The 27,127-nt window shown below is 45.6% G+C and overlaps 1 protein-coding gene across 4 annotated transcripts in view; it reads right to left on the reverse strand.

Moving 5' to 3' along the window:
- EEPD1 (endonuclease/exonuclease/phosphatase family domain containing 1) overlaps positions 1-26,476 on the reverse strand; it is a 146,445-nt gene extending 119,969 nt beyond the window's left edge. Inside the window, exons 1-2 of one of the 4 annotated variants that reach the window (XM_002818056.5) lie at positions 25,889-26,476; positions 24,362-25,431 (exon numbers count right to left, since the gene is read on the reverse strand). In XM_002818056.5, coding sequence (XP_002818102.1) covers positions 24,362-25,239 — 878 coding nt within the window. In that variant the 5' untranslated portion in view covers positions 25,240-25,431; positions 25,889-26,476. Of the gene's footprint in view, positions 1-24,361; positions 25,432-25,796 lie in introns of all 4 variants that reach the window. The other 3 variants (XM_054559314.2, XM_054559316.2, XM_054559315.2) reach the window with 3 other exon arrangements.
- Between the last annotated feature and the right edge of the window lie 651 nt (positions 26,477-27,127).

The following is a 27,127-nucleotide window of genomic DNA, read 5'->3' on the forward strand; positions in this document are numbered from 1 at the left end:
CTTGCCATCTTGGCCAAGCCGGTCTCGAACTCCTGGGCTTCAAGCGATCCTCCCACCTTGCCTCCCAAAGTCCTGGGATTACAGGTGTGTGCCACTGTGCCCAGGCCTCTTCCTAATTTTAAAATAATGCATCACAACTTCAACCATCTTTATAGCACTTGAGAATGTAACCCCAATATATACATATATATATAACTTATTGATAAATCATGTAGAAGTACTAACATAATATTATACACCTTATGAAATGCAGCTAAACTAGAAATCTTTAAAGACGGGATAACATGCACACAAATAGAAGTTTGGGAACCACCAGCTCCCACCAGCCCATTAGTGGTCAGGGAAAGGAAAGGCTGGTTACCACTGGGGGTAGTAAACCACTAAATCCTGCAGATTAAAGCCAGGACATTGCTTCATTGAAATGCATCTTTTAAATACATGTTTGGAAAAATAAAGAGGAACTCTGTAAGAAAAAGTTGGTTTGCAAGTCAATACATGGTTCACAGTAATTTCTTTTATTATTTTCTTCCCCCTGGAAAAGTACCATCCCGCCAAATGCCAAGGCCATAATCTCTTTTCAAGTTTAAATCAAATCCCCAGAATTCATAAAGGAACATTCTCTTGAACAAAGACTCAGAGAAAGGGTTCTAGACTTTAGGCTTTTCTAAATTAACTGAACATGGCCTTGGATTAAGTTATCTCCCTGGAGCAATTAAGACAGGAAGGCAACTCATCACTTTAGAGACACAGTTTACCTTCGAGGGCTCCTGACCTTGTGCCAGGCACAGTTGGAAGCCACGCCAGTGCAGGGCAGGAGAGCATGCCCTGCCTCATGGGACTCATGGTGGTGCACAGGTGTTCATGGTAATTACAATTCTGGAGGGCTCCTGAGGGGGGCACAAAGTAGACAAGGCCTATCATGCACTCCCGGCTGGCTTTTCCAAGAGCCACACGATGCTGGCAACTAAAGGAAGAGCAAGGATTGGCAGAAGAGAGGGAAGACTCTCCCAGGCAAAGCCCATATGAGATCTGGAAGAATTTCCAAATGGCAGGAGAATCGAGGGCTTAGAGACAGCTGGAGGAATCATGAGATGAGGAGACCAAGAAGGGGCCCAGGTGTGGGGTGAGGGCCCCTGTGGCCAAGAAGAGTCTGAACTCACCTAAAGCACAGGGGATCCCCAGTACTTTCAGAAAGATTCAGCTCTCATTCAGAATTCCACCTTGACTGCAGCATGTGGCTAGGAGAGGCTGGGCAGTGAGCCTGGACTAGAGACCTGGCCTTGGCCAGGCTGGAGAAGAAAGTGACAGTGAACAGTAACCACGGGGATGGCAGCGATGGTGATGACACTAGGAGCCAGGTGTGGTGCAAGTGCTTTACACTTATTTATTCTATTAACTGATACAACAGTTTCCTGAGGTAGGAACACTGTCACTTCCATTTTCCAGGGAAGAAGATGAGGCCCCGAGGGCTTAAATGACTTACCTTAAGTCAGACACTTGAAGGAATAATGAAACAATGAGACATAAAAACTGTGAAGGTGCCAGGTGCGGTGGCTCATGCCTGTAATCCCAGCACTTTGGGAGGCTGAGGCAGGTGGATCACTTGAGGTCAGGAGTTCGAGACCAGCCTGACCAACGTGGTGAAACCCCGTCTCTACTAAAAATGCAAAATGTAGCTGGGCATGGAGGTGCACACCTGTAATCCTAGCTACTTGGGAGGCTGAGGCAGGAGAATTGCTTGAACCTGGGAGGTGGAGGTTGCAGTGAGCTGAGATCATACCACTGCACTCCAGCCTGGGTGACAGAGTGAGATTCTGTTTCCAAACAAACAAACAAAAAACAAAACTGCTAAGGCAAATAAGATGCCATGGAATCAGCCTAGATGCCCATGAACAGCAAATTGGATAAAGTGGTTCCTACACACCATGGAATACTACACAGCCATAAAAAAAATGAAATCGTGTCCTTTGCAGCAACATGAATGCGGCTGGAAGCCATTATCCTAAGTGAATTAACGCAGGAACAGAAACCAAATACTCTATGTTTTCACTTATAAGTGGGAGCTAAGCATTAGGTACATATGGACATAAAGATGAGAACAGGAGACACTGGGGACTACTGGAGGAGAGGGAATGGGGAAACGGTTGAAAAAAACTCCCTACTGGGTACTATGCTCTCTACTATGGATGATGGGTCATTCATACCCCAAACCTCAGCATCATGCAATATACCCACGTAACAAACCAGCATATGCACCCCCTGAATCTAAAACAAAAGTTGAAATTGCAAAACATTTAAAAATGAAAAAAAAACTCAAATAAGATGTCATTTAAAGCACACAGCAATAACTCCGTTATTGCTTCAGCAACATAAAATTTACATATAGAATTTACCCACTGGAAGTGTAAAATTCAATGATTTTTAGTAAAGTTATAGTTATGCAACCATCACCACAATCCAATTTTAGAACATTTCAATCATCCCAAAACATTTTCCTTGTGCCAGTGTACAGTCAATCCCTATTCCCAGCCCCGGCCCCAACCACAGATCCGCTTTCTGTCTCTAAAAATGTGTGTGATAACAGTTTAAGTCCAAATACATTTAATCATGTTTGGATTTATTATTTTTCCTTCCACTGAGGACATTCAAAGTACCTAAGAGCTACTTGAGGAGAACCAGGCAGCTTTATTTTTAGTTTGTATAACTTTATGCCATATGTTATTTCCCTCCCACTTCTTTTTCCTCACCGTAAAGGATTTATTCTGCTTTTGACATTGGTGGTTTATCTAGGATCATATTTATAATAGAGTCAAACGCATATCAACTTAGCATGATCTGAAGTCAATATACTATCTTTTTAATTGTAGATGTTTCTCTGTACACAAAAGAACACTTTATTCCAGTGAAGCTTTCATTTTTGTTTTATGGAGTCATTACTAAGGAAAAATTATAATCTCCTCCACAGAAGTACAAACAGCAGTCCTGGAGTATCACTAACCCTGAGAATACTTTACCTGCATGTTCACGCTATCATAGCGCTACATAGCATCTGAACCGAAATAACTTTATTCCGACATCCGTTGCATGGGAGAACTTGCGGAATTCACAAGGCTCCCATGAGACCTGATTTTCCTACCCTAAAATGAGGCTCAGGGGTAGGAAACCCTGCCTCTTCTTTCCTTCTTTCAAACTTCTGCTCTTCGGCAGACTGTGAGGGAGAGGGTTGTCTTCAGGCCACTCCTGGAGTGATTTGCTGTCTTCCAAACGCACTGAGCATCCCCGCCCCAGCCACCACCAGCAGGCCTGGCTTTATCCTCTTCAGGAATCTTCCTTCCCAGGGGCCTTTCTCAGAGGTTCTGCCCTGAGAGGCCAGGCCCCACCCTTTCCCCCACTGCATCACCAGGGCAGTGGATCTGTTTGTAGCTCCCAAGTTCCTCCTTTACTCAGGAAGTCCCAGCGAGAGGCAGGGGAGGGCGAGGGTTCCCTGGGCCTCCCCTCCTCAGACCTGCCTTCTACTCACAGGGCTCACTCAGGGCTGAAAGGGCCCACGCCACAGCCTGCAGCCTCCCAGCTCTCCCAGAGAGGCCCCACAGAGTCATCACCTCACAGGGACCCGGCAGTGACCCACTCAGCCCCTCTGGCTTCACCTCCTCCCCGTTCAGCCAAGGCTGCAGGGTCTGAGGCTTCTACTACAGCCAAGGAAAATTTGTCAGGTCCAGCTGTGGTCCCCACAGTGGTGGCACCGCTCCTTGTACCTTTAAAATGGCTCTGGAGCAGCGGCTCTCAACTGGGAATGATTCTGCTCCCAAGAGCATGCTCATCTGGCAGTGTCTGAAGACACTGAGCTGTCACACCCAGGAAGGGAGGTAGGGTTCTCATGGCATCTAGGGAACAGAACCAGAGATTCACTAAATGTCCTACAAAACACAGGCCAGCCCCTACAACAGTCATCTGGTCCAAAATGTCAACCAAATGTGACTCTAATAATCTCAAATTAAAAAAAAAAAAGTCAGAGTCAGGCACGATGGCTCACCCCTGTAATCCCAACACTTTTGGGGGCCAAGGTGGGAGGATCGCTTGAACCCAGGAGTTCGAGACCAGCCTGGGCAACATAGTGAGACCTCATCTCTACAAAAAAAAATTAAAAATTAGTCAGGTGTGGTGGCATGCACCTGTGGTCCCAGCTGCTCGGGAGGCTGAGGTGGGAGGATCACTTAAGCCCAGGAGTTCGAGACTGCAGTGAGCTATGATCATGCCATGGCAGACCTGCTGCAAAGCACATCCTACTTTATCTGTGAGGGCTGTTAAATCAAGTTTAATGTAAAGCTGCCTCCTTACATATTTTAAGTTCAGCCTAAAGGTTTCTTTGTGCACAGTGAACTATAACCTATGTGGAGGTGTCAATAGACCGTAACCTAGTCTTGTGCCAATCACTGAGTTCTTGCCAATCAAAGGAGACCAACTGTTTAAACCATGTTCAAATAAGGCAATCCTTGTAACCAATCCAGCTCTTTCTGTACCTCACTAATGTTTTCTGTACATCACTTTCCTCTTTCTGTCCATAAATCTTCTTCCACTGCATGACTGTGCTGGAGTCTCTCTGAGCCTACTCTGGCTTAGGAGGCTGCCCAATTTGGGCATCGTTCCTCACTCAATTAAACTCTATTAAATTTAATTTGGCTAAGGTCTTTCTTTTAACAGGGCAAATATCAGCCCTTGCTGATTAGTTGACTGCTAAGTTTTTTAATCCTAGAAATGGACTGGTATTTTGAAGAGGACTCTAAGAGGCATGTAATCTCTTTGATCCAGGTATCCACACTTGTGCAGGGCCTGCATACAGGAGGGTATGTCACCATTCACCCAGTGAAAGCGATCAGAAGGCAGAGAAGGCTGGTGTCTTGGAGCAGACAAGCAGCACATGAAAGGCCCTGGAAATACATACTGATTTAGAACTAGCAGCAAACATCAACCCCTCCTCATCCAGCAGCTGCCTGGCAGAGACCAGGGCCTGTGTAACATGGGCAGGGAGGCAGTAATTGATCCAGGATCACAGAATGTCCAGGGCAATGTATTACAGCTACGCTTTATGCACTAGCATTCCCTCCAGGGCCCTAATGCAGAGCAGCACCTCTTTTAACAGCATCATGTGTTATGCTTCCTCATAAGATTTCATTTAATGAAAGGCTTCCTTGCCTAAAAAGAATTTTAAAACCACTGATCCAGAATCTGTGTATCAGGGTGTATCAATTAAGATTCTTAATTGCAAGAAACAGAAATCAACAATGCTTGATTTAAGCAGACAAGTACTTTGCTAAAAGGATATTAAGGAGGTAAGGGTGGGTAATCAGGAACAAGAGGCAAACATGCCCCAGAACTGGTCGGGTAAGGACCCGACTGCAGCAATCCCAAGCCCTCAGTGCCACAGCCTGTGCAGCCAACAGCACCAGCCCTGGCCACCACTTACTGCCACCAGCCACACAGTCTTTGCAATCCCAAGGACTCAGCCCTGTATAAACTATTCCCACAGCCAGACTGAGCTCTTCATAGTCCCTCAGCTTTTGGTGCCACTGGCTCTCCATCAGAGATCAGGATGATTACACAGACCTGTAGGGCCCAGATCCTAGCTGCAAAGGATGCTGGAAAGTGAATCTCTGCATTTGTATTTTTCCCACTGGGTGGTGGACTCTGCTGCCCACCATGTGTCATAAGGAAGGACATTGTCCAAGCACAGAAAGGGATCTAAAAGGATGACAGTGGGTACATACAGAAAAAACTCTCTCAAGCCATGTTCTTCCTTTACCCTCACACCACAACAATCAACACAGAAGACTTCTGTGACTGTATTAGTTCATTTTCACACTGCTATAAAGATATACCTGAGACTGGGTAATTTATAAACAAAAGACGTTTAATTGACTCACAGTTTTGCATGGCTGGGGAGGCCTCAGGAAACTTACAATCATGGTGGAAGGGGAAGAAGGCACGTCTTACATGGCAGCAGGAGAGAAGCTGGGGGTGGGGGAACTGCCAAACACTTTTTTTTTTTTAAGACGGAGTCTCGCTCTGTCGCCAGGCTGAAGTGCAGTGGCACAATCTCAGCTCACTGCAATCTCCGCCTCCCGGCTTCAAGCGATTCTCCTGCCTCAGCCTCCCGAGTAGCTGCGATTATAGGTGCACACCACCACACCCAGCTAAGTTTTGTATTTTTGTTTTTTTTTTTTTTTAAGTAGAAACGGGGTTTCACCATGTTGGCCAGGATGGTCTCAATCTCCTGACCTCGTGATCCGCCCCCCTCGGCCTCCCAAAGTGCTGGGAGCCAAACACTTTTAAACCATCAGATCTCATCAGAACTCACTCACTATCATGAGAACAGCATGGGGGAAACCGTCCCCATGATCCAATCCCCTCCCACCAGTTCCCTCCCTTGACATGTGGAGATTACATTTCAAGAAGAGATTTGGGTGGGGACACAGAGCTAAACCATGTCAGTGACTGAACGTGTAGGGTTTTTTCCACACACACCAAGCATCAGACACCAGCTGGGTGTCCTCCAATTCTGTCTCTATACTATCTACCTGGAGGTAGTACCAAGACCCCACCCGTTCGGGGCTCAGTCTCCAAGACTGCCCCCAATCCCCCTGCCCTCCCCCCACCCTGGCCTTCAGACACTAGTCATAAGTCTGAGCCTCTAGAACTTCTGACCAACTGGCTGCAAGTTGAGGTTTCCATGATCCCCTGTTTGGGTTTGGTTAATTTGCTGAAGCAACTCACAGAAACACCGACTTAAGGTTTATTGGCTTATTATAAAGCAGAGGTGTACAATCTTTTGGCTTCCCTGGGCCACAGTGGAAGAAGAATTGTCTTGGCCTCACATAAAATACACTAACACTAATGATAGCTGATGAGCTAAAAAAAAAAACAAACATAATATTTTAAGAAAGTTTACAAATTTGTGTTCGGATGTGTTCAAAGCCATCCTGGGCTGCATGCAGCCTGCAGGCCATGGGTTGGACAAGCTTGTTATAAAGGATACTGGAAAGGATACAGATGAAGGGATGCATAGGGTAAGGTACGGCAGAAAGGGCACAGAGCTTCCATGCCCTCCCTGGGTCACTGCCCTCTAGGAACCTCCACGTGTTCAGCCATCTAGAAGCTCTCGAACCCAGTCCTCTTGGGTTTCTATGAAAGCATTCCTTCTCTCAGGGTATGAGACAGGCCTCTCTCAGGGGAGGGTCTTAGGAAAACACCCACAATCAAAAAGGAGGGGAAGATTAGAGCCCTACCTTGAGGCAGGTGAAAGAAAGGCAGAAGAGAGATTCTACTTTCCTGAGGCTTAACACACCCAACATTATAACAAAAGACTGTAACTAGGCATATGGCAGTTATGAGCTAGAAATCGTGGACGAAAACCAGTGTATATCATAACACCACAGTAAGACAGAAGAGCCCTGAGTCCCGAAGAAAGTGAATTACACTGACAAGAGAGAGAAAAAGGGCCCAAGTATTATTTATATTGTATATAGAAATATTTAACATAAACATCTATAAGCATTTTTTTATGTTTTAAATATTTCATATAAAAAGTAAAGTCCCCTACTTGGACATCAAAAATGAACTTCACAGTTTGGTCTTGAACTATGTAAAACACCAAGGTCATGGCACCTGACTCTGATGTTAGCAGCCATTAGGCAGGTTGCTTTGAAACTGAATCAGATGCCAGCTACCAACAAGCTTGGCTGAAACTAACTACAGAGAAAAGCTTACAAATTAATGAGTGAGAGGCAGTATATGGCCAACTGTATATATAGGTATACTTCCCAACTATACTTACTCACTGTGAAAGTGGAAGAAGCAAAGACACAGTTAACACCGAAGATAAAGATCTATTTTGAAAGATGGGTATATTTATAATTCACACATACTCAGACACTCTGTGGGTGGAGACACGTACAAACATATGTCTGTGGTCAGACACATACAAATCCATGGAGATGTGAGAAGCAAGAAAGATTTACTAAAACAAGATTCAATCAATGATGTCTCAACTATGAAAGATAATTCCAAGGGCTTTGATCTCAAGTCTGACCTCTAATAAAGTCTGACTTATTGCTGGAGTTGTTTTGTACAAGTGAAATTAATTTTAAACACTTATAATTTAGAGTCACTATATATGTTTTTTGGTTTGTTTTAAGTCAGCAACATGTGTTTTGGCTTTTCTGCTGGGTCCACTCATTTTTGAGTATCTATGCACACAAGAGTACACCTTGAAAATCTGAGGTTTAGCGTACAGCCAAAATTGATTTATACCTGAAAAATATGAAGCATGGGACTGGGCATGGTGGCTCATGCCTGTAATCCCAGCACTTTGGGAGGCCAAGGTGGGAGGATTATCTGAGCCTAAGAGTTCAAGACTGGCCTTGGCCGCATAATGAGGCTCCCTCTCTACATAAAAAAATAATAATTAGCCAGGTGTGGTGGTGCACACCTGTAGTCTCAGCTACTTGGGAGGCTGAGGCAGGAGGATTGCTTGAGCCTCAGAGTTTGAGGCTGCTGTGAGCTGTGATCAGGCCACTGTACTCCACAGCCTGGGTGACAGAGTGAGATCTTGTCTCAAAACAAAACAAAACAAAAGAAGCATGGAAAAAAGTAAAATGAACTAAAACTATTCTATTCCAAGTGAGAAGACGGAAAGAGACAGAAATGATATGGTAATAAGGACAGTTAAACATTGGACTGCATCTCCATTGTGGTGGGAGGGATGAACAGGTAATCTATGGTGAATGACCAAGCAACATTCAGAAGCCAAAACTAGCTGGAAATCTTAAGAACACAGCATTTTTATAGATTAGACTTATTTTTTAAGGTGATGTCTAAGGGCATATATGTAATACTTTGCACTTAGAATCTATGGGAGGGGGAAGAAGAAAAAAAGATAATTTAATGTTTCTTGAGGGGAGCTCTGAAAAAAAAAAAAAAGACACTTTTAAAACGAAACCAAAGAGAAGCAGGCCCCTGCAGTGACTGATACAGGGTTCCATGAAGAGAAGAGCATAATGACTTAACTCTCCACAGCAGGAGTTAAAAAGAACAGGAAATAAACATTTTATATATACAAAATATATACTTTTTTTTTGAGACAGAGTCTTACTCTGTCACCCAGGCTGGAGTGCAGTGGCACGACCTCAGCTCACTGCAACCTCTGCCTCCCAGGTTCAAGCAATTCTCCTGCCTCAGCCTCCTGAGTAGCTGGGATTACAGACATGCGCCACCATGCCCAGCTAATTTTTGTATTTTTAGTAGAGACAGAGTTTCATCATGTTGGCCAGGCTGGTCTCGAACTCCTGACCTCAGGTGATCTTCAGGTCTGCCTCGGCCTCGCAAAGTGCTGGGATTACAGGCATGAGCCACCGCACCCGGCCAAAATACATAATTTTTAACGTACATAGAAAATGTCATTTGTGGATGCTGGCAGCAATCCATGGAAGGTGTTCCTTCAAGGTTATTTCCTTTCCCAAGGGCCTGTGATTTGCAGATATTGTGATGAAACTGCCAGAGCTCACCTTTCATTGGAGTTATTTTGATGAAATTTCTAAAGCTCACCTGGCATACTGTCCATTATATTTTGGCTTTTGATAAAAAAGTGCTAAACTTCCATCAAAAATGCATAACTTCAGTGTGAAAACCAGAGGACACCAAATACTTCTTCAGGACATTGTTTAAGCCCAGTTCAGACAGAACATTCCAGCCAGACTCATGAAGCATCCCAAATGAAGTTCTCCAGGCTCCTTCCCAGATGTGGGGTTTGTTTCTGAAGGATGTTGGGTACTTTTTCCTATTACAAAACAATTATTCCAGGTTACGTCCTGGTACAACGACTCCATGACTAAGGGGCGAGGAAGAGGGGAAGAGGGAGTGAAAGGAAATCAACACAAGGATACCTTGTATTTTTTCAGCTTAGAAACAAGTTTGAAAATGACCCACACAGATCTGAATAGACATTTTTCCAAAGAAGATATACAAATAACCAATAAACATATGACAAGATGCTAAACGTCATTAGTTATTAGGGAAATGCAATTTAAATCCCCAACAAGATTCCACTTCACACCCACTAGCATGGCTTTCAACAAAAAGACAGACAATAACAACTGCTGATGAGGATGTAGAGAAATAGGCCCTCATACATTGCTGGTGGAAATGTAAAATGGTGCTGCCACCCTGGAAAACAATCTGGCAGTTCCTCAAAAAGTTAAACTTAAATTAACATAAAATAAACAAAAAATTACTCCAGCAACTCCACTCCTAGGTATATACCCCAAAGAAATGAAAATATATGTCCACATAAAAACTTGTACATGAATGTTCTTAGCAGCATTATTCACATAATAGCCAAAAAGTGGAAACAACCCAAATGTCCATCACCTGATGAATGGATAAAGAAAATGTGGTACATCTATATAGTGGAATATTATTCAACTATTAAGAAAAAAAAGAAATACTGATACACACTTCACCACGGATAAACCTCGAAAACATCACGCTAAGTAAAAAGGTCAGGCACAAAAGGTCACGTACTATACAATTTATAAGCAATATCCAGAATCCTGGGATGAGGAGAAGGAAATCTTCAAATTGAATCAGATGACTTCCTCAAGCACTGGCAGGGCAGTACCCCCAAGAGGACAGGGTCCTTTACCCCCAGTTAAATTTGTCTCTTCATACTTTCTAGATCTAGAAAAGCTAGGAAACAACTGTCCCCCCTCCCCCTTTTTCTTTTTTTTTTTTTTGAGACAGAGTCTTGCTCTGTCCCCCAGGCTGGAGTGCAGTGGCACGATATCCGCTCACTGCAAGCTCCACCTCCCGGGTTCATGCCTTTCTCCCGCCTTAGCCTCTTGAGTAGCTGGGACTACAGGTGCCTGCCACTACACCCAGCTAATTTTGTTTTTGTATTTTTAGTAGAGATGGGGTTTCACCATGTTAGCCAGGATGGTCTCGATCTCCTGACCTCGTGATCCACCCGCCTCAGCCTCCCAAAGTGCTGGAATTACAGGCGTGAACCACTGTGCCCGGCCAACTGTCCCCTTTCTTAATCTTTTGGCCCCATCTCCAAATTTATGGATTTGCTACCTCTGCATCTAAAAGAGTTTGGGCGCTGGGTAATTCCAGTCTCACCAAATACGTCACTTCATGCAAGTCAGCTTATATTCTTTAAGTTTCCTTATGTGTAAAGTGGACATAGTTTACTCACCTCACTGAAGTAGTGTGAGCATTCAGTTAATGAATATCAAAGGCAACAGCATGTGGGGTAAAATAAATACTCAATAAATGTTATTGAGTCATTTATTCTTTCCACAAATTCCTGAGTGCTACTGTGCCAAAACTCCACTATATGTGCATGGCTCCTGCCCTTATGAAACCTTCAGTCCACAGGGCAGACAGCACCAACACACAATTACAACAGAGGGATGGTCGTGGCAGGGGAAATACATGCTGATAGGGGAGCCCGTAGCTGGCGTGCTTAACCATAGAAGTCAGGGAAAGCCCCACTTGGGTTGGCTTCACAGGGGTCACTCTGAATCTCGCCCTTCCATGGCAATTCTAAAGGGCACTATGGGACCAGCCTGGCCGGTGTGGTGAAACCCTGTCTCTACTAAAAATACAAAAATCAGCCAGGCGTGGTGGCGCGTGCCTGTATCCCAGCTACTCGGCAGGCTGAGGCAGGAGAATCGCTTGAACCAGGGAGGCACAGGTTGCACTGAGCTGAGATGGCGCCACTGCACTCCAGCCTGGGTGACAGAGAGAGACTCTGTCTCTAATAATAATAATAATAATAATAATAATAGGCACTATGTTCTAAATGGCACTAAATCTGTACCTGAAATTGGTGCCCAGTGCCCAGGGTTTGGCAAACTTATGCATCAATATTACCCGTAGCCAAGAGCAAGCAAGGAACTTGGCAAACTGGAGGCTGCTGCGTGGGGGTGGCAGTGTAGAAGGCTCCAGGTCACTGCTCTCATTTCAGAGGAAAACTCAGACAGCAAATCTGAAGGAGAGAAGTGCAAGGGTCCAGGCCCTAAGAGCTGGACCCTATCTACTATGGCCCGACAAGAAAGCCATTCCCCTTGGCAGAGCAGTGTGTCACTCCAGGAACTCAAATGCAGCTTTCTCTAACATTTAAACTGTGAAACAAGTACTTTGAAATCGTCATCCCTCCAGAAAAAACTCAGAGGAGCAAGTTGCTCACAAACAGCCCAGAAGGAAACCCCTGGGTAATTTTTCTTAAACCATCTTGTCAGGGGTTAAATTGTGTCCCACCAAATTCCTGTGTTGAAGCCCTAACCCCCAGTACTTCAGAATGTGACTGTATTTGGAGATAGGGCCTTTAAAGAGTTGATAAAGGTAAAAGGAGGCCATCAGGGTAAGCTCTAATCTGATATGACTAGTGACCTCATAAGAAGAGATTTTGGGTACAGACGAAAGACCATGTGAAGACACAGGGAGAGGACAGTCATCTGCAAACCATGGAAAGGGGACTGAGAAAAAACGAAGCTGGCCAACGTCTTGATCTCAAACTCCCAGCCTCCAGAACTGTGAGACAATCATTTCTGTGGTTGAAGCCCCCCAGTCTGTGGGACTTCATTATGGCAGCCCTAAAAACCAAACACATCTTATCTATAGGAACAGCCACTCTTCCTTCTCAGTATTCAAGGGTATTTGGTAGTAACAGTGATCATTTTCCCTCTCTGCGGAAAAAGCCTCAGGATTGGAAGGGACTTTTGTCATTTGAAAGAAATGTATGTATTTAAATATATAATCTTAACCAACAGAATCAATCAATCAAAATACCACAGCAGTTTGAATGAATGCAAATATGGTATTTGAAATTAGGGGTTATGGGTGATCTCACAGTCTCATTTCTCATTCTTCATCCAGTTTATCTTCCTTGGGTTGACCAATGACAAGAAATCCCGCTTTTTTGTTTGCTTGTTTGTTTGTTTGTAGAGACGGAGTCTCGCTATGTTGCCAGGGCTGGTCTCGAACTCCCAAGCTCAAGTGATCCTTCCACCTAGGCCTCCCAAAGTGCTGGGATTACAAGCATGAGCCACTTCTCCTGGCCTCCTGATTTTCACAGTTAAGTAGTTGCAAATGGTAATATCTTAAACAACCATTTTGTAATTTCAAATGCTCTTAATAAAATTTACCTGAAAGTTTAAAAGATAGAAGCAACTCCTTTTCTAAGTTGAAATTCTAATAATATCTAACAACTACTTGCAATTGTTATTACAAATTCAGGAGACATCCAAACTAACATAACACAAAAAATTACAAATCAACTCCAAACAGTCTTGCCTGGCATTAAACTGAGTTCAGCAAATGTATACTGTAATACCACAGTTTCTTGTGTAGTTTCACTTGTGTGGACATGTATTTAATATTTTAAAAATCAGACTTTAAAATTCAATTCAGACCATTTTTAAAAGACAGTGTGGAGTCATGAACTTGGAGAGGTATTTATAAGCCATCTAGTCCCATCCCCCTGCCTGAATCCCTCTCCGTTTACAGTATTCATCGGTTCTCCGAGCAGTTCATCTGCATCGCTGAAGAAAATGCTGACTAGTACAGGTATTAAATCAAAATAAAAGCTCACTAGGACTTCACTGTTTTTATTTCTAAAAGTTGCAGGAGACTTTTTTAGGGGAAATTGGACAATGTATCAATTTGAGTCAAACTATCAATTTATGAGTTAAATTCTTGACTTCATAAATACAATCATGCACCGTTTAACAATGGAGAGATGTTCTAAGAAATGGATCATTAGGGCCGGGCACGGTGGCTCATGCCTGTAATCCCAGCACTTTGGGAAGCCGAGGCAGGCAGATCACGAGGTCAAGAGATCGAGACCATCCTGGGCAACATGGAAACCCTGTCTCTACTAAAAATACAAAAAAAAAAAAAAAAAAAAAAATTAGCTGGGACGTGGTGGCAGGTGCCTGTAATCCCAGCTACTCAGGAGGCTGAGGCAGGAGAGAATCGCTTGAACCCGGGAGGCAGAGGTTGCAGTGAGCCGAGATTGCTCCATTGCACTCCAGCCTGGGCGACAGAGCAAGGCTCTGTCAAAAAAAAAAAAAAAAAAAGAAATGGATCATTAGGTGATTTCATCATTGTGCAAACTTCACAGAGTGGACTTTCACAGACCTAGATGGTAGAGCCTACTCCTAGGCTATAAACCTACATGGTATGTTATTGTACTGAAGACTGTAGACAATTGTAATATTATGATATTTAAACATAGAAGAAGTACAGTACAAATACAGTATACAATGTAAAATATGGTACATCTGTGTAGGGCACTTGCCATGAATGGATCTTGCAGGACTGGATGTTGCTCTGAGTGAGTGGGTGAGTGGTGAAAGAACATGAAGGTCCAGGACATGACTGTACATTACTGTAGATTTTATAAACACTGTGCACTTAGGCTACACTAAATTAAAAGTTTTTCTTTCTTCACTAATAAATTACCCTTAGCTTACTGTAACATTTTGACTTTATAAACTTTTAAGTTTTTTAATCTTTTTTACTTTTGTAATAACATAGCTTAAAACTCAAACAGTACAACTGTATAAAAACATTTTCTTTCTTTATATTCTTACTTTATAAGTTTTTGCTACTGTTAAATATATTTCTTTTTTACTTTTTAAACTTTTTTGTTAAAAACTAAGACACACACACATTATCCTAGGCTTACATGGGATCAGGATCATGAAGATGTCACCAGGCAACAGGAATTTTCCAGTTCCATTATAATCTTCTGGGAACACCATCATATACATGATCCGTCATTGACCAAAATATTACTCAGTGCTTGACTGTCTTCTCCAGAGATTGACTTTTTCAGTCAATCTCCTAGAGGAAAGAATGGTGGGTCAGTAACCACCTGCAGTTACCTGTTGGGGTCTACAATAAACATGTAGAACAAACACTGAATTTAGCTTAAATAAACAACTTGGGTACAACAGTAACCTTTTTAAAAAACATAATAGATGTTATCCTAACCAACCTCCACTCAAGGGACCTACCAAAGTGTCCCCATTCCCTTTGTAAAGCAAGCTGATGGATGCCCATGGTGCAATGAGTACACTTGGCTTGATCAGCTGTGAGTAGGGCATCATGTGCTTACCAGAGAGTCAACTGTGCCTGTCCTTAAACTATTTATGTCAGTTGCACATATTACTATGATATCCTAAAATGTGATTATCAACTGGTGAAATAGAAGCATGAGCAGAAAGATAAGTTGTTTCTAAGAAAACGAAGATGGATACTTGAAAAGCTTCTTAAAAAGCAAGTTGTTTAAGAAATTGCTGTCAAAATAAGTGTGGTTAAGACAATTATAAAAGACTGAAAAGTCATAAAAAATATAGTATCCTGCAATCAGTTTGCTTTGCAAATATCCTTGCTCCACTTTGAAAAGACAAACACTAAGACAAATACATATGTTCATAGACACATGATGATATCATTATATATCAGTATACTTATGAAAAATCATAACCTAGGGAACCCAAGCCAAGCTGGTTAAGAAAGCATCTAGCCTAGAATGCAGTCTGGGTGATGAATGAAATACAACTACTCTGAGAAGCATTACTGAACAGAATAGCTTTTTTTTTTTTTTTTTCCCTGAGATGGAGTCTCGCTCTGTCCCCCAGGCTGGGGTGCAGTGGCATGATCTCGGCTCACTGCAAGCTGCACCTCCCAGGTTCATGCCATTCTCCTGCCTCAGCCTCCCGAGTAGCTGGGACTACAGGTGCCCGCCACCACGCCTGGCTAATTTTTTTATTTTTAGTAGAGACAGGGTTTCATCGTGTTAGCCAGGATGGTCTCAATCTCCTGGTCTCATGATCCGCCCATCTTGGCCTCCCAAAGTGCTGGGATTACAGGCATGAGCCACCGCGCCCAGCCTGAACAGAATAGCTTTTTATCATCAAACTTTGGAGTCTAACTGCAAAGACTTTGGATTGTAATCCAAGCTCCACCCTCCAAAAGCAGTAAAATTTCTCAGCTTTGCTGAGCCATCTCTTCTGTATCTATAACTTAGCTATGGCCCTCAGCCACAGCAATTGTCAGTATTAATTATCATTGTTTCTGTTCTAGCACAACCTCTACCACCAAGTGGACACTAAAAGTACACCATCAAGTGAGGGAGAGTAGAGGGACATGAAGTATTTTGCTATCTAAAATGAGTCCTCAGATTAAAACTTTGAAAGATTGGGAATCACTTTGAAAAGGAAAAAAAAAAAAAAAAACCTACCCATAAAACAACACAATAATCTGAAGCCACAGAGGCTGCCCACCAAGAAAGGAAGGAAGGAGCCCTGAGACTGCTGGCAGTTAAGACCAAGGCCTAATGTCACCCAAATATTGGCTTTTTCCCATTCAAGAAACATAAACTGCCAAAAAAGAAAAAAGATCAGATTGAATTTGCTTAATAGAAAATATACTCTAGAGAAGTGTTTTTTTAAAACAGGATATTGGATAGATATTTTTTAAAAAACAACAACCCACCTGCGACCTCCCACTTTTAGCACAAGCTGAAAAAGACAAAGTACCAGTTTTATTCTCCAGTTTTGGGGTGAGCAAACAAGACTTCAGATCCATAGAACATCCAAAGCATGTGCAACCTTAAATGTGGCAATGGGAACAACGTTCTGTCACTTAAGCACTGCATTTCAGCAGTATACAGCAGCCTCTAGGTAAAACAATTTAAGACCCAGCTTAACAGCTTAATCAGGTAACGGCTGAACCAAAATAGAATTCACAGGAAACAAGGGCTCGTTGGAAACAAACAACAAATCAATATTAGTTGGGGAATTGTAGTCAGTAAAGAAAATCCAGGTTTTTCTTTTTTTCTTTCTTTTCTTTTTTTTTTTTTAAGACAGGGTCTCGCTCTGTGCTCAGGCTGAAGTGCAGTGGCACAATCTCAGCTCACTGCAACCTCCGCCTCCCAGGCTCAAGCTAACCTCCCACGTCAGCCTCCTGAGTAGCTGGGACTACGGGTGTGCACCACCAACCTTGGGTAATTTTTGTATTTTTTGTAGAGTTGGGATTTCACCATGTTGCCCAGGCTAGTCTCGAACTCCTGGGCTCAAGTGATCCACCCATCTCGGCCTCCCAAAGCTGGGATTACAGGTGTGAGCCACCGTGCCCAGCCAACCCAGGCTTTCTTTATTCAAGAGTCTGCAAGAAGGATTCCATACTTCCCTTTATAATGAAATGTTTACTCTGAGCACACCTCTCCAGGGTTCCCAGCCACTTGAGTCCAGCAATTTGGCTGCTGTCAATCAAGACATTACATAAGAACTTTGGCATGTGTACACTCATGAGAAGCAGGGTGAGGAAGCTGCTAAGATTCCTAAATATTTGATGAGGACTAACAGCCTGTCAGGTAGAGAAGGACATTTTTGTGGCATTTCCTGGGTGTTATGATATGAGAAGTCATCAGTGTGAAATTCTACCCATCTATAAATTACCACACACAAACCAGGATGTCCATGATGAGCAAACAGAATTTCAGTGAAATTTATCATTTTATTTGTTACTGACAGAGATTGTTATTAGGGAATTCTGGGATAAAATTCTTTGTAAGGCAGAGTAATTTTTTTTTTCTTTTTTTTGAGAGAGACAGGGTCTCACTCTGTCACTGAGGCTGGAGAACAATGGCATGATCACAGTTCACCGCAACCTTGAATTTCTGGGCCTTCTGAGTAGCTGGGACTACAGGCACGCACTACCCCACTCAGCTAATTTTTAAAGTTTCTGTAGCAATAGGGTCTTGCTATGTTGCCCAGGCTGGGGAAGGTCATTTTGAAATTAAAATGACACACACCTTGCTGCTTATAAGCTTGGCATTTGTATACCGGCTTCTCTCACTGTGAGGAGCCTTGTGTGGGAGCCTGCCATGTTCCTGTCTGAGTATTTCAGATCATAAGCCTCAGTGGAGGGCCCGGACCTCCCCCTCCTCAGCTGTGTGTGTGCATGGGGGAGGGTGGATGCTGACTTTCAGCCTCAATTGTCGCTATGCCACTACACTCCTTCCTCTCAGACTCCAACCACCCATCCACCTGACTTGGTCCTCTCCCTTCATCCCTGACCGAATGCTGAGGTCTCACATACCTGCAGAGCCAAGCAGACAGCGACCAAGTCCCTGTGCTCTCAGGTCTCTTAGCAAGCTTCACATCCTCCCTCATCCCACACATCAGCCTGGAAATACCTGCTGAATGTGTATGTCCTTGAGACGGTGAGCCCCCTGACCACAAAGTGGGGTCTTCCTGCGCCCATGCCTCTGACCTCATCAGGTAGTAAGCACAAAGTAGCTGCTCAATGTTGAACTGAATGTATGTGAACCTCTCCTGATAGAAATAGTCACCTAAAGTCCCCAGAGCAAGCCCTGGTTCTATTTGCCATTGATGCTGAAGAGCATATGTGGCCTTGTCAGATGCCCCATCTGCTGAGGGCAGACCATGGCCTCATACTCCAACTGCTATGGACCTAAGTAAGACCCCACACCCAGGACACAGCTGTGGCTGAGGGGAAGGGTAAGGCGAACACCTTGCATCATGTTAAAATAATACAGAGGCATGTGTGTCAGCCCCAGGATTTCTTATTATATATGCCTCTGCACCTATCTCATAAAAACCTCAGAGCATTTCAAACAAGCTACCTGCTGAATCTCACACTATTCACAATATAAGCAAGTCTTGCCAATTTTTACCTCTAAAAGGCTTCTCATCTCTGCCCACTTCCCCATCTCCCCAGAGATTATTGCCTTTAGCCTGAATCCTGCAACAGCTTCTTTACTTAACTCCCAGGACCCTCTCCATGCACGGCCCCCCGCCACCTCCCAGCAGTCAGACTATCTGGTAAGAGGTCATTTCTTCAGCCTCTGCTTCTAACCTTCTGTGGCCTCCTCCTGCTGTTACAAGAAGTCTTGAAGACCCCACCTGATCTGGCCTGGCCTTGCTCTGCGGCCCTGCCCATCCGCCACTCTAGAACTCTGGTCTTCTGTCTAGAGCCAGCACTCTCAGGGCCTCTGCACTTGCCAATTCCTCCATGGAGCATTCTTTTCCCTGGCTTCTTCCGTGCCTGGCTTCTTCTCATCCATCAGCTTTCAGCTGAGGCCTTCTTTGACCCCCATCTAAATAGGCTTCTCTTCACCTCACCTCCATCACCCTCAGCATGCACCACTATATGTAATGATTGATCTGTGTGTTGACCTGTTTGTCTCTCCGCCTAGAACAGAAGTTCCATGAGTGCAGGGACTTTGTCTTGTTCTCCACTTTATTACCAGAGCCTGATACAGAACCTGGTATCTAGTGAGAGCTCCAAACAGATCTGCTAACCGAATGAATGAATGGATGGATGGGTGAATGAGTGAATAAGAAAGGAATGGATAGCCCCTGGGAAAATCAACATCATCAAACTCCCAAAGAACCTTGAAATCAGACCCAAAATGGGCCCAGCTTCCTTGTAAAACAAAAGTCACACCTTTCCCTTTAATGAGATAAACCCTAAGTTCTGCGTACATTGGAAGTTCCCTGCATTCACACTGTCTTCTCTTACAAATCCACAACACTCTTATTACTGACCATCTTTCTATTTAAAAACACCTTAGAGTTCCTTGGCTCAGAAAACTGGAACTTGATCTTGGAGTCAGGCCCAAGGTCACAGACTCACACTTCAGGGGCTGGGTGGAGGAGCCCTGACGCCCTTTGGATTGGCTCTACCTCTGGCCCCAAACCCCATCCTTTAGAGGAACAAAAACGGGAAAAAACAGAGGCCCCCAGAGGCCTGACACAATCTCAGGGTTGTAGGGAAGCCCTCCTTCTCCCCAAGACCCTGATACCTAGCCAGCCAAAGGCAGGGAGGAAATGTGGGTGGGCTGGGAGTGAGAGGCAGCGGAAGGGCATGGAATTTGGGAAAAGACACGCCTAATCTGGCCTAATCCCTCCGCTTTGAAAGCAGACAAACTTCAAATCCTGACTCCAATATCTACATTTCTGAAGGCCACACAGATGCTATTTAACCTCTCAGAGCCTCAGTTTCCAAAAGTGTCAAAATGGATTTCACAATTTCTACTTAAAGAGGATTGCTGGGCATTCTGTCCCCAGATGTTACGTCTGGCTGCATCCACCCACCCTTCAACCTCCCAGGGTGAGCTTATTGTTCATATGAGAAAAATACAACCATGTATCAATCACTCCTTGTGACTTGCCCCAAAACTCTAGGTTTACTAGACTGTTTTGAGGCTGGGCCACACAAACTAATATACGTTGACTTAAGTTTGGTAAGTAACAGGGCCAAGCTGATCCCTGAAATTAGCTTATATATGCACACAGCAGACATTCAATACATATTTTTCAATGAATGAATCAAATGACAAGATGGGTTATGTTTATATTGATCCTACTAATCATATCTAACAAAGTAAAATCTCTTTTTTCACTATCAGTGCTTGTTGCTAGGCACTAATCCACCTTGTGCTGTGATACCACAGACATGTGGCAAAAAAACTGATTTAAGCCATTATAGGGCTAAAGACTTTGACACTCAAGTTCTCTTCTTATGTAGGCCACAGGGAAAATGAGCAAGTGGGATGTTAAATCTTCTTATTTCTTTTGGAGATTATCTTTCAGCTCCCTTAGGGTTTATACTTTCAATAACCAAAGAGACTCTCAAAACAGAATGACTTCCCAGCAAAAAATAAATAAGTAAAAATGAAATATTAACCAATTTTCATTCCAGATGTGGACTACCTCCAAATTTTGCAAGCATATTTAGCAGAAACATTCCCCTTTAATCCTGCTCCATAAATACTGAACAAGGAAGAGTATTGCCTAAGACTGAGATTTGGCAAAATAATCTAATGAAACCTGTCAGTTCTGTGCTACCAGCATGGCATCCCTGAAGGCTCCTGGTGACTGTATGATTATCAAATAATGCTGTCCTACCTCACGTCTCACTTGAAAAACAGTTTCTTATAGCTCACACATGCTGTAAGAAGGTTAAAGAGAAGACTCTAACTCCCATCCCATACAGCTACCCTTCAGCCTAAGAAAACACACCTACTAAAGCAAATTCACAGCCAGCTATTCCCTTTGCAAAGGAACTGCCTAAGGGTATCTTTAAAATCCCTTTACAATGGATTTAATTTAAGAAACTGTGACTGGCTCACAATTTAGCAAGTGCCCTTGATGAGGGAGGGGATGGGTGTCTAACCAAGAAGCAGGTTAAAGGTGTCGTGCTTACAAAACACAACATGCTTGCAAATGGCATACGTCTAAAGTCAGAAGGTCTGGGTCGCAGTCCCAGCTGAGTCACTAATGAGCTGCCTGATAGAGCCATGTCATTTAACTTATTTGATTTTAGTTTCCTTACCCAGAGATGAAGAATCATTAATAAAAGCCAGTGTTACCTACATCCCAGACTTACTAGGAAAATCAAGTAAATGGGAAAGCTGTTAGAAAGGACAAAGGCATACCCAAAAGTTAGGAAACTCTTTTATTACAGGTATACATGGATGTAAATAAGAGCCACCCAAAAAATCACCTGCACCCATTCTTGCTCATACTAAATGTATTTCCTCTTACTAATATGGGAACAATTGGAATGGGAGAGATTTCTGTGAATCAGGACGAACACACAGCTCTTGGAGAATGGGTGCTGCCATCATTGAGGACACGAGATCTACTCTGTGACAGCTTTTGATACCCTAGGACAGTCATACAGACAATGCACTCACCCTGCTCTGTAGGGGATCAGGTCCTGAGTCCATTAGTTCATGTTTACCAAACATTAACAATGTGCTAGGAGTGTCTGGAATACTGGATCCATTGTGACCAGGCAAAGAGAACCACCAACCCCCAACACATTTGGCCAAGAGTGAGAATGTGACGGTGCAGGTCACCTTCCCAGTCACTTACAGGTGATCCCTTCTACACCCTGGTGGGTTTGGGTAAGCTTTTTCTGCACTCTTGCCTGACGACAGTAGTTCAATGTCTTCAGCAAATCATCATCTCTCTAGGAAACTCAAAGAAGAAAAAAACAGGACAACCTTCACACTGGACAAGAGTCGTGAGGTCTCCTGCCCAGTGGGCTGCACGGTGGAGCCAGCGCTGAGGCCAGCCGTCTTTGCTCACTCTCCCATTCTCTATCCTTCACATTCATATGTCCTAGAAGATGAATAAGCTCCTCAAGCCTTGGCCAGAAAGAATATCACAAGGTTGAATAATTATAAGGATGATCAAAACAATCAAAGGGGAAAATAAAAAGGACAGTTGTACCTTGGTATCTGCAGAGACTGATTCCAGGAGCCCATATGATACCAAAATCCATGATGCTCAAGTCCCTGATATAAAATGGCATATTATTTACGTATAACCTATGCACATCCTCCAGTATATTTTAATTCATCTTTAGATTACTTAGAATGCTTAATACAATGTAAATGTTATGTAAATAGTTGCCATACTGGATTGTTTAGGGAATGACAAGAAAAAACTCGACATGTTCAGTATAGACACAACCTTTTTTTTCCTGAATATTTTCCATCTACAGTTGGTTGAATCCATGGATATGGAACCCACAGGTATGGAGGGCCGACTGGACCTGGAAAGTTCTGCATGAATTCACTAACCCTCCCAGAGGAAGGGACTTCCAAGAGACAGAGGGACAGCTGATTGCCTAACACCTAGTACAATGGTTCTCAAACTTTAGTGTGCATCAGAACCGCCTGGAGGGTGTGTTAAAACACAGAAACAAAGTTTCTGAGTCAGTAGCTGATGTTGCCGGTCCCCAGGGGGGACCACACTTTAGAAACCACTGACATAATAAATGGGCAGGGGCTGCCTAGTTGGTCAGTCCCACTGGACCAACTTTTGATCCTAATCCATCACCTCCCTCCCAAATTGAGCCACTAGAAAGCATAATAGGAATTAAGCAGCTGTGTCCTTTCCTGCCTCTCCCCTCCTCATTTCCCATTCACACGCCCATGCTGCTATGGATAAAGAGAACAATTATCTTGCCATTCTTTATAAATATCTCCCGATGCCAAGTCCAGCTCTCACCTGTGCACAAGAAGACTTTGCAGAAGGAGTGAGTTAGGCTGCAAAAGAGAGGACACAGCAGTGCAGGCAGAGCATTCAAGGGCTCCCAAGTCCAGTTCCCTGACCCAGTGTGGAGTCCCTCTCTCAGTGATGAGAGCAAGCCACTGGGTCAGTGCCAAGGAAATGTTGTGACCTGCTTTTCTCCTCACTAGTTTTCCTGGTGATCTGCCATCATACACTGTGATTTCCCGCTGAGAGTTCACTTCGTGTCACCAAACTGCTGCCCCCGCTGCCAGCCTCACCAACAACTCAGTGCAAAGGAAATCAACAAGTAGCCACAAACACTGCACCCCCGGTGGGTGGCAGGACAAAATGCCTCAAGTCCAGGATCACAGCTCTTATGACCTGGAAGGGACCATCACAAATATTTCTTTCCTTCCCACACCTGATTACATTATACAGTTTGCTATTTTACTAACAGCAGGAGTTACTGCCAAAATAATATTGTTTTTGTTTTATGATGAGGCTAACAGAAATTCCTACAGAGAGCAGTATTGTGAATAATGTAAACGCTCTGTGGTAACGACCTACCCTACTAGACTCTTTTCTTTGGTTTAAATGGGGAAAATTCGGCCAATTTTCACACACACACGTCAGCTTGCTTTTTTCTGGCTATGGGACAGAAAAGGTTACACACATTTTGGGCTACAATTTTAGGACTGAAAACCAACTCCAGGTTAAATAAGGAAAAAGAATGGAGAGTGATTCATTCATAGCATTTTGGTAAATATAGACACTTGTATGTGTTTGCAAATTCTCGGCCTTTAAGATGATTTTGTGTGCACAAATAGGCATATTTGATGGAACAAATATGATTTTCCCTCCCATTAATAAACAAAATCCAATGAGCTCTTTCTCACATGCAAAACTGCACCAGTTCCCATGCTCTGAGTGCCTGACTTGGTGTAGACCCAGCATCCTCCAAAGCAGTAACAAAAACACAACCTCTGCTTACCCCAAAATTATGAATCAGTCTCAGATATCTCACACTCAAGACATGGGCCACAAGCCCATGTATTCAGAAAATTCTGGAGCAGAAGGACAGCCCATTCTCAGGTGACAGTATTGGCTGAGGCTTCAAGAACATTGATTAAAAACTCTTGCACCCTCCCTACCCGCAAAATAATCCACTCATTTGCATCCATAGATGAGGTCACGCACAAGTTGCCTTCACACCCAACACCCATGGTGGTTCCCGTCCTCACCTGTTTTCCAGGAGTGTCATGCACACCACCTCTCGCACCCCAGGGTTGTTGGCCTTCTCCACGGAACAGCCCTGCAAGTTCCAGGTGGCCAGCCTCAGCACAGGCCTCCCATCCCTTGTGCCTCCAAAGGCTTCCACGGAGGGCCGAGTGGAGATAATCTGGGTGGGCCCCCCTGGTGGCAGGTCCAGGTCCTCACTCTGCAGGCTCAGGGAAGTAGGGCTCGGGTGAGGCTTGGCGGTGAAGGTCAGTCCCCCGTTCGTGTGGGTGGATGGGGGCCTGGACCTCTCAGCAAACACCTGGTGCCGTATCCTGTCCAGGAAGGCGGCATTGATACCATCCATCCTCACTAGGTCCTCAACGCTGCGAAAGGGCCCATGCTCACGGCGGAAGTCCACGATGCTGAGGGCCATTTTCTCCGAGAGGCCTCGCACGCTCATGAGCTGGGCCGGGGTGGCTGTGTTGATGTTAACACGTGGGGTGAGGGGCACAGCTGTGGCCAGGTGGTGAGGCTGCTGCTCCGCTAGCAGGTCCCGCCGCAGGGAACTTGGAGAGTGCTGCGCTGAGCTGCCCTTGCTGCTCACACAGATCTCAAACTTGACCTGCTCCAGCTTGGTGGCGCCTACACCACTGACCAATGCCAGGTCCTCCACCTTCTTGAAGCCACCGATATACTCTCGGTACTCCACGATGCTGCGTGCCACGGCACGCGTCACCCCAGGCAGGGTCATCAGTTCCTCCTCCGTGGCAGTGTTGATGTTGAGCCGCTCCTGATTCACCAGGATGTTGCTGAAGTTACAGGCTGCGCTGAACTTGCGGCTATGGGACAGGTCCGAGGGGTCCCTGGGGATGGAGCGGTGGCAGCCCAGGGTGCTCCCCATGGTCCGCCAGGATCAGGCTCCCGGGAAGGCCGCACCACTGCAGAAGAGCTCTCTGGCTAGGGAGGAAGCCCAGTAGGCCGTACAAGCACAGAAAAACGGAAGGTGCAGGATTCAGGGACTGAAGAGGTTACTATAGACAAACACCGAATCTTCCATGCCTGCCGTGTCCAAAATTACCTTTCACTTGGCCGCCTAGAAAATAAATTAATAAACATAGAAACCCATTGAATTAGGCAATTTGCATTAGCACCCCCTACCTAGTGCTGGAGTTAGTAACCAGGAGTCGGGGACTGGTGGCTGCCCGTGAACCCCTAAAAACGCAGGTACAATGAGGCTGGGCCCATGTGGATTCTCCTCTGGGGACGTCCGGGTTTTATCACATTGGAGTCCAAAAAGGCTACGAGCCGCTTCTCTTGGAAAGAGACCTATCCCCATCAGCCTCATGCCTCTCCTCCAGGCCTCTCTCAACTCTGACACTTGGGTCACCCACACTTGGGCTCGCGCAGACGGGGTGGCCACCCCACCTCCCCCACGCTCCGCATCTGACACAGCGCTACCTGCAACCTGGGAAGTCCGTGCTCCCCGGAGCGGGCATGAGAAGGGGCTTATCGACCTCCCATCCGACCTGCCGCGGGTCCCCGCGCCCCACCTCTCGGCCGCTCTGCGGGGCGCCGGTTCCTCTTCCACCTGCGGCTCGGAAGCCTGAGCCCAGCCCGAGACAGCTCGGGCCCCCTACCTCCAGCCTAGGCGTCCGCGCGGGTGCAGGTAATTGGTCAGGCCCTGGAAGCCGCCTACGCCGCTTCGGTCTGCATGTCCCGGCTCTTTCTATGAGAGAAACTTAGCATCGCTCTCCCAGAGTGAATAGAAGCCGCAGGGCTGCTCGGAGGAGGCGGCAGCGGCGGCGAAATCCGCCGCCGAGGCTGCACCGGGACTTGCGGCGGCGCCGCCGCAGTTGCGTTTACCCCGGCAAAAAGTCCTGCACCCAACTCGGGCGCGGGATCCGCCAGAGCCAGTCCAGACCCGGCACCAGCCGCACGGCTCCCGCTCGCAGTCGGCGTCAAAGCCAAAGTCCCGGCCGCGCCGCTCGCGCCTCCGCAGGCACCGCGGCCACGCCCCTCCTCCGCGCGGCAACTCCTCCCCGGGACTCCCGAGGGCACGCGGAGGAGGGGCCCGGGCGCGGGGCGAGGCCTGGCACCAGTGGGTGGAGAGAGGAACCCGAGAGCGCAAGGTTGGGCCTGGAGTGCGGGAGGCGGGGCCATGGAAGAGGGGGCGGGATCAAGGCGCAAGAGGGTGGAGAACGAACCTGAGAATGCGAGGGGCGGCCCTGGCGTGCGAGAGGAGGAGCCATGGGTGTGGGGGCGTGGCCTGGCACAAATGGGTGGAGAGCGGAACCCTGGGGCTCGTGGGGCGGGCCTGGAGTGCGAGAGGCGGGGTCATAGAGTGTGGGAGCGGGGCCAGGGCGCGATGGGGTGGGAAAAGGGGGGGCGGGGCCATGAGCGCGGGGGTAGGCCCCGGGAGCGCAGAGGCGGGACTTACTGGCTTAAGGGGCGGAGCCGGCACCGTGCCGGCGAGGGCGGGTCACAGGGAGGCTGTCCTAAGTCAGCCGCCCCCGGACAATGGTTGCCGCTCGGGGCCTAGGACTGGTAGTGCCTGGTAGAGGCTGTTTAGGATTGCCCGAGGCGAGATCTGCTTAGCTGCTTTTCGTCTGTCTTTGAGGTGTGGGGATGAAGGCCGGGGCAATCCCTGAGAGGGCATCGCTGTAGGTCCAGGGTCTCACGGAATTTTGCAGAACGTTCCAGAGGAGACTGAATGGGATCGTCTTAATTTCTGTCCCCACTTTCGGCCTTTTCTTTTCTTCCACCAGTGTATTACCTTTGCTCCGCTCAGA

Source organism: Pongo abelii, chromosome 6 (assembly GCF_028885655.2).
Source record: "Pongo abelii isolate AG06213 chromosome 6, NHGRI_mPonAbe1-v2.0_pri, whole genome shotgun sequence".
NCBI lineage: Eukaryota > Metazoa > Chordata > Mammalia > Primates > Hominidae > Pongo > Pongo abelii.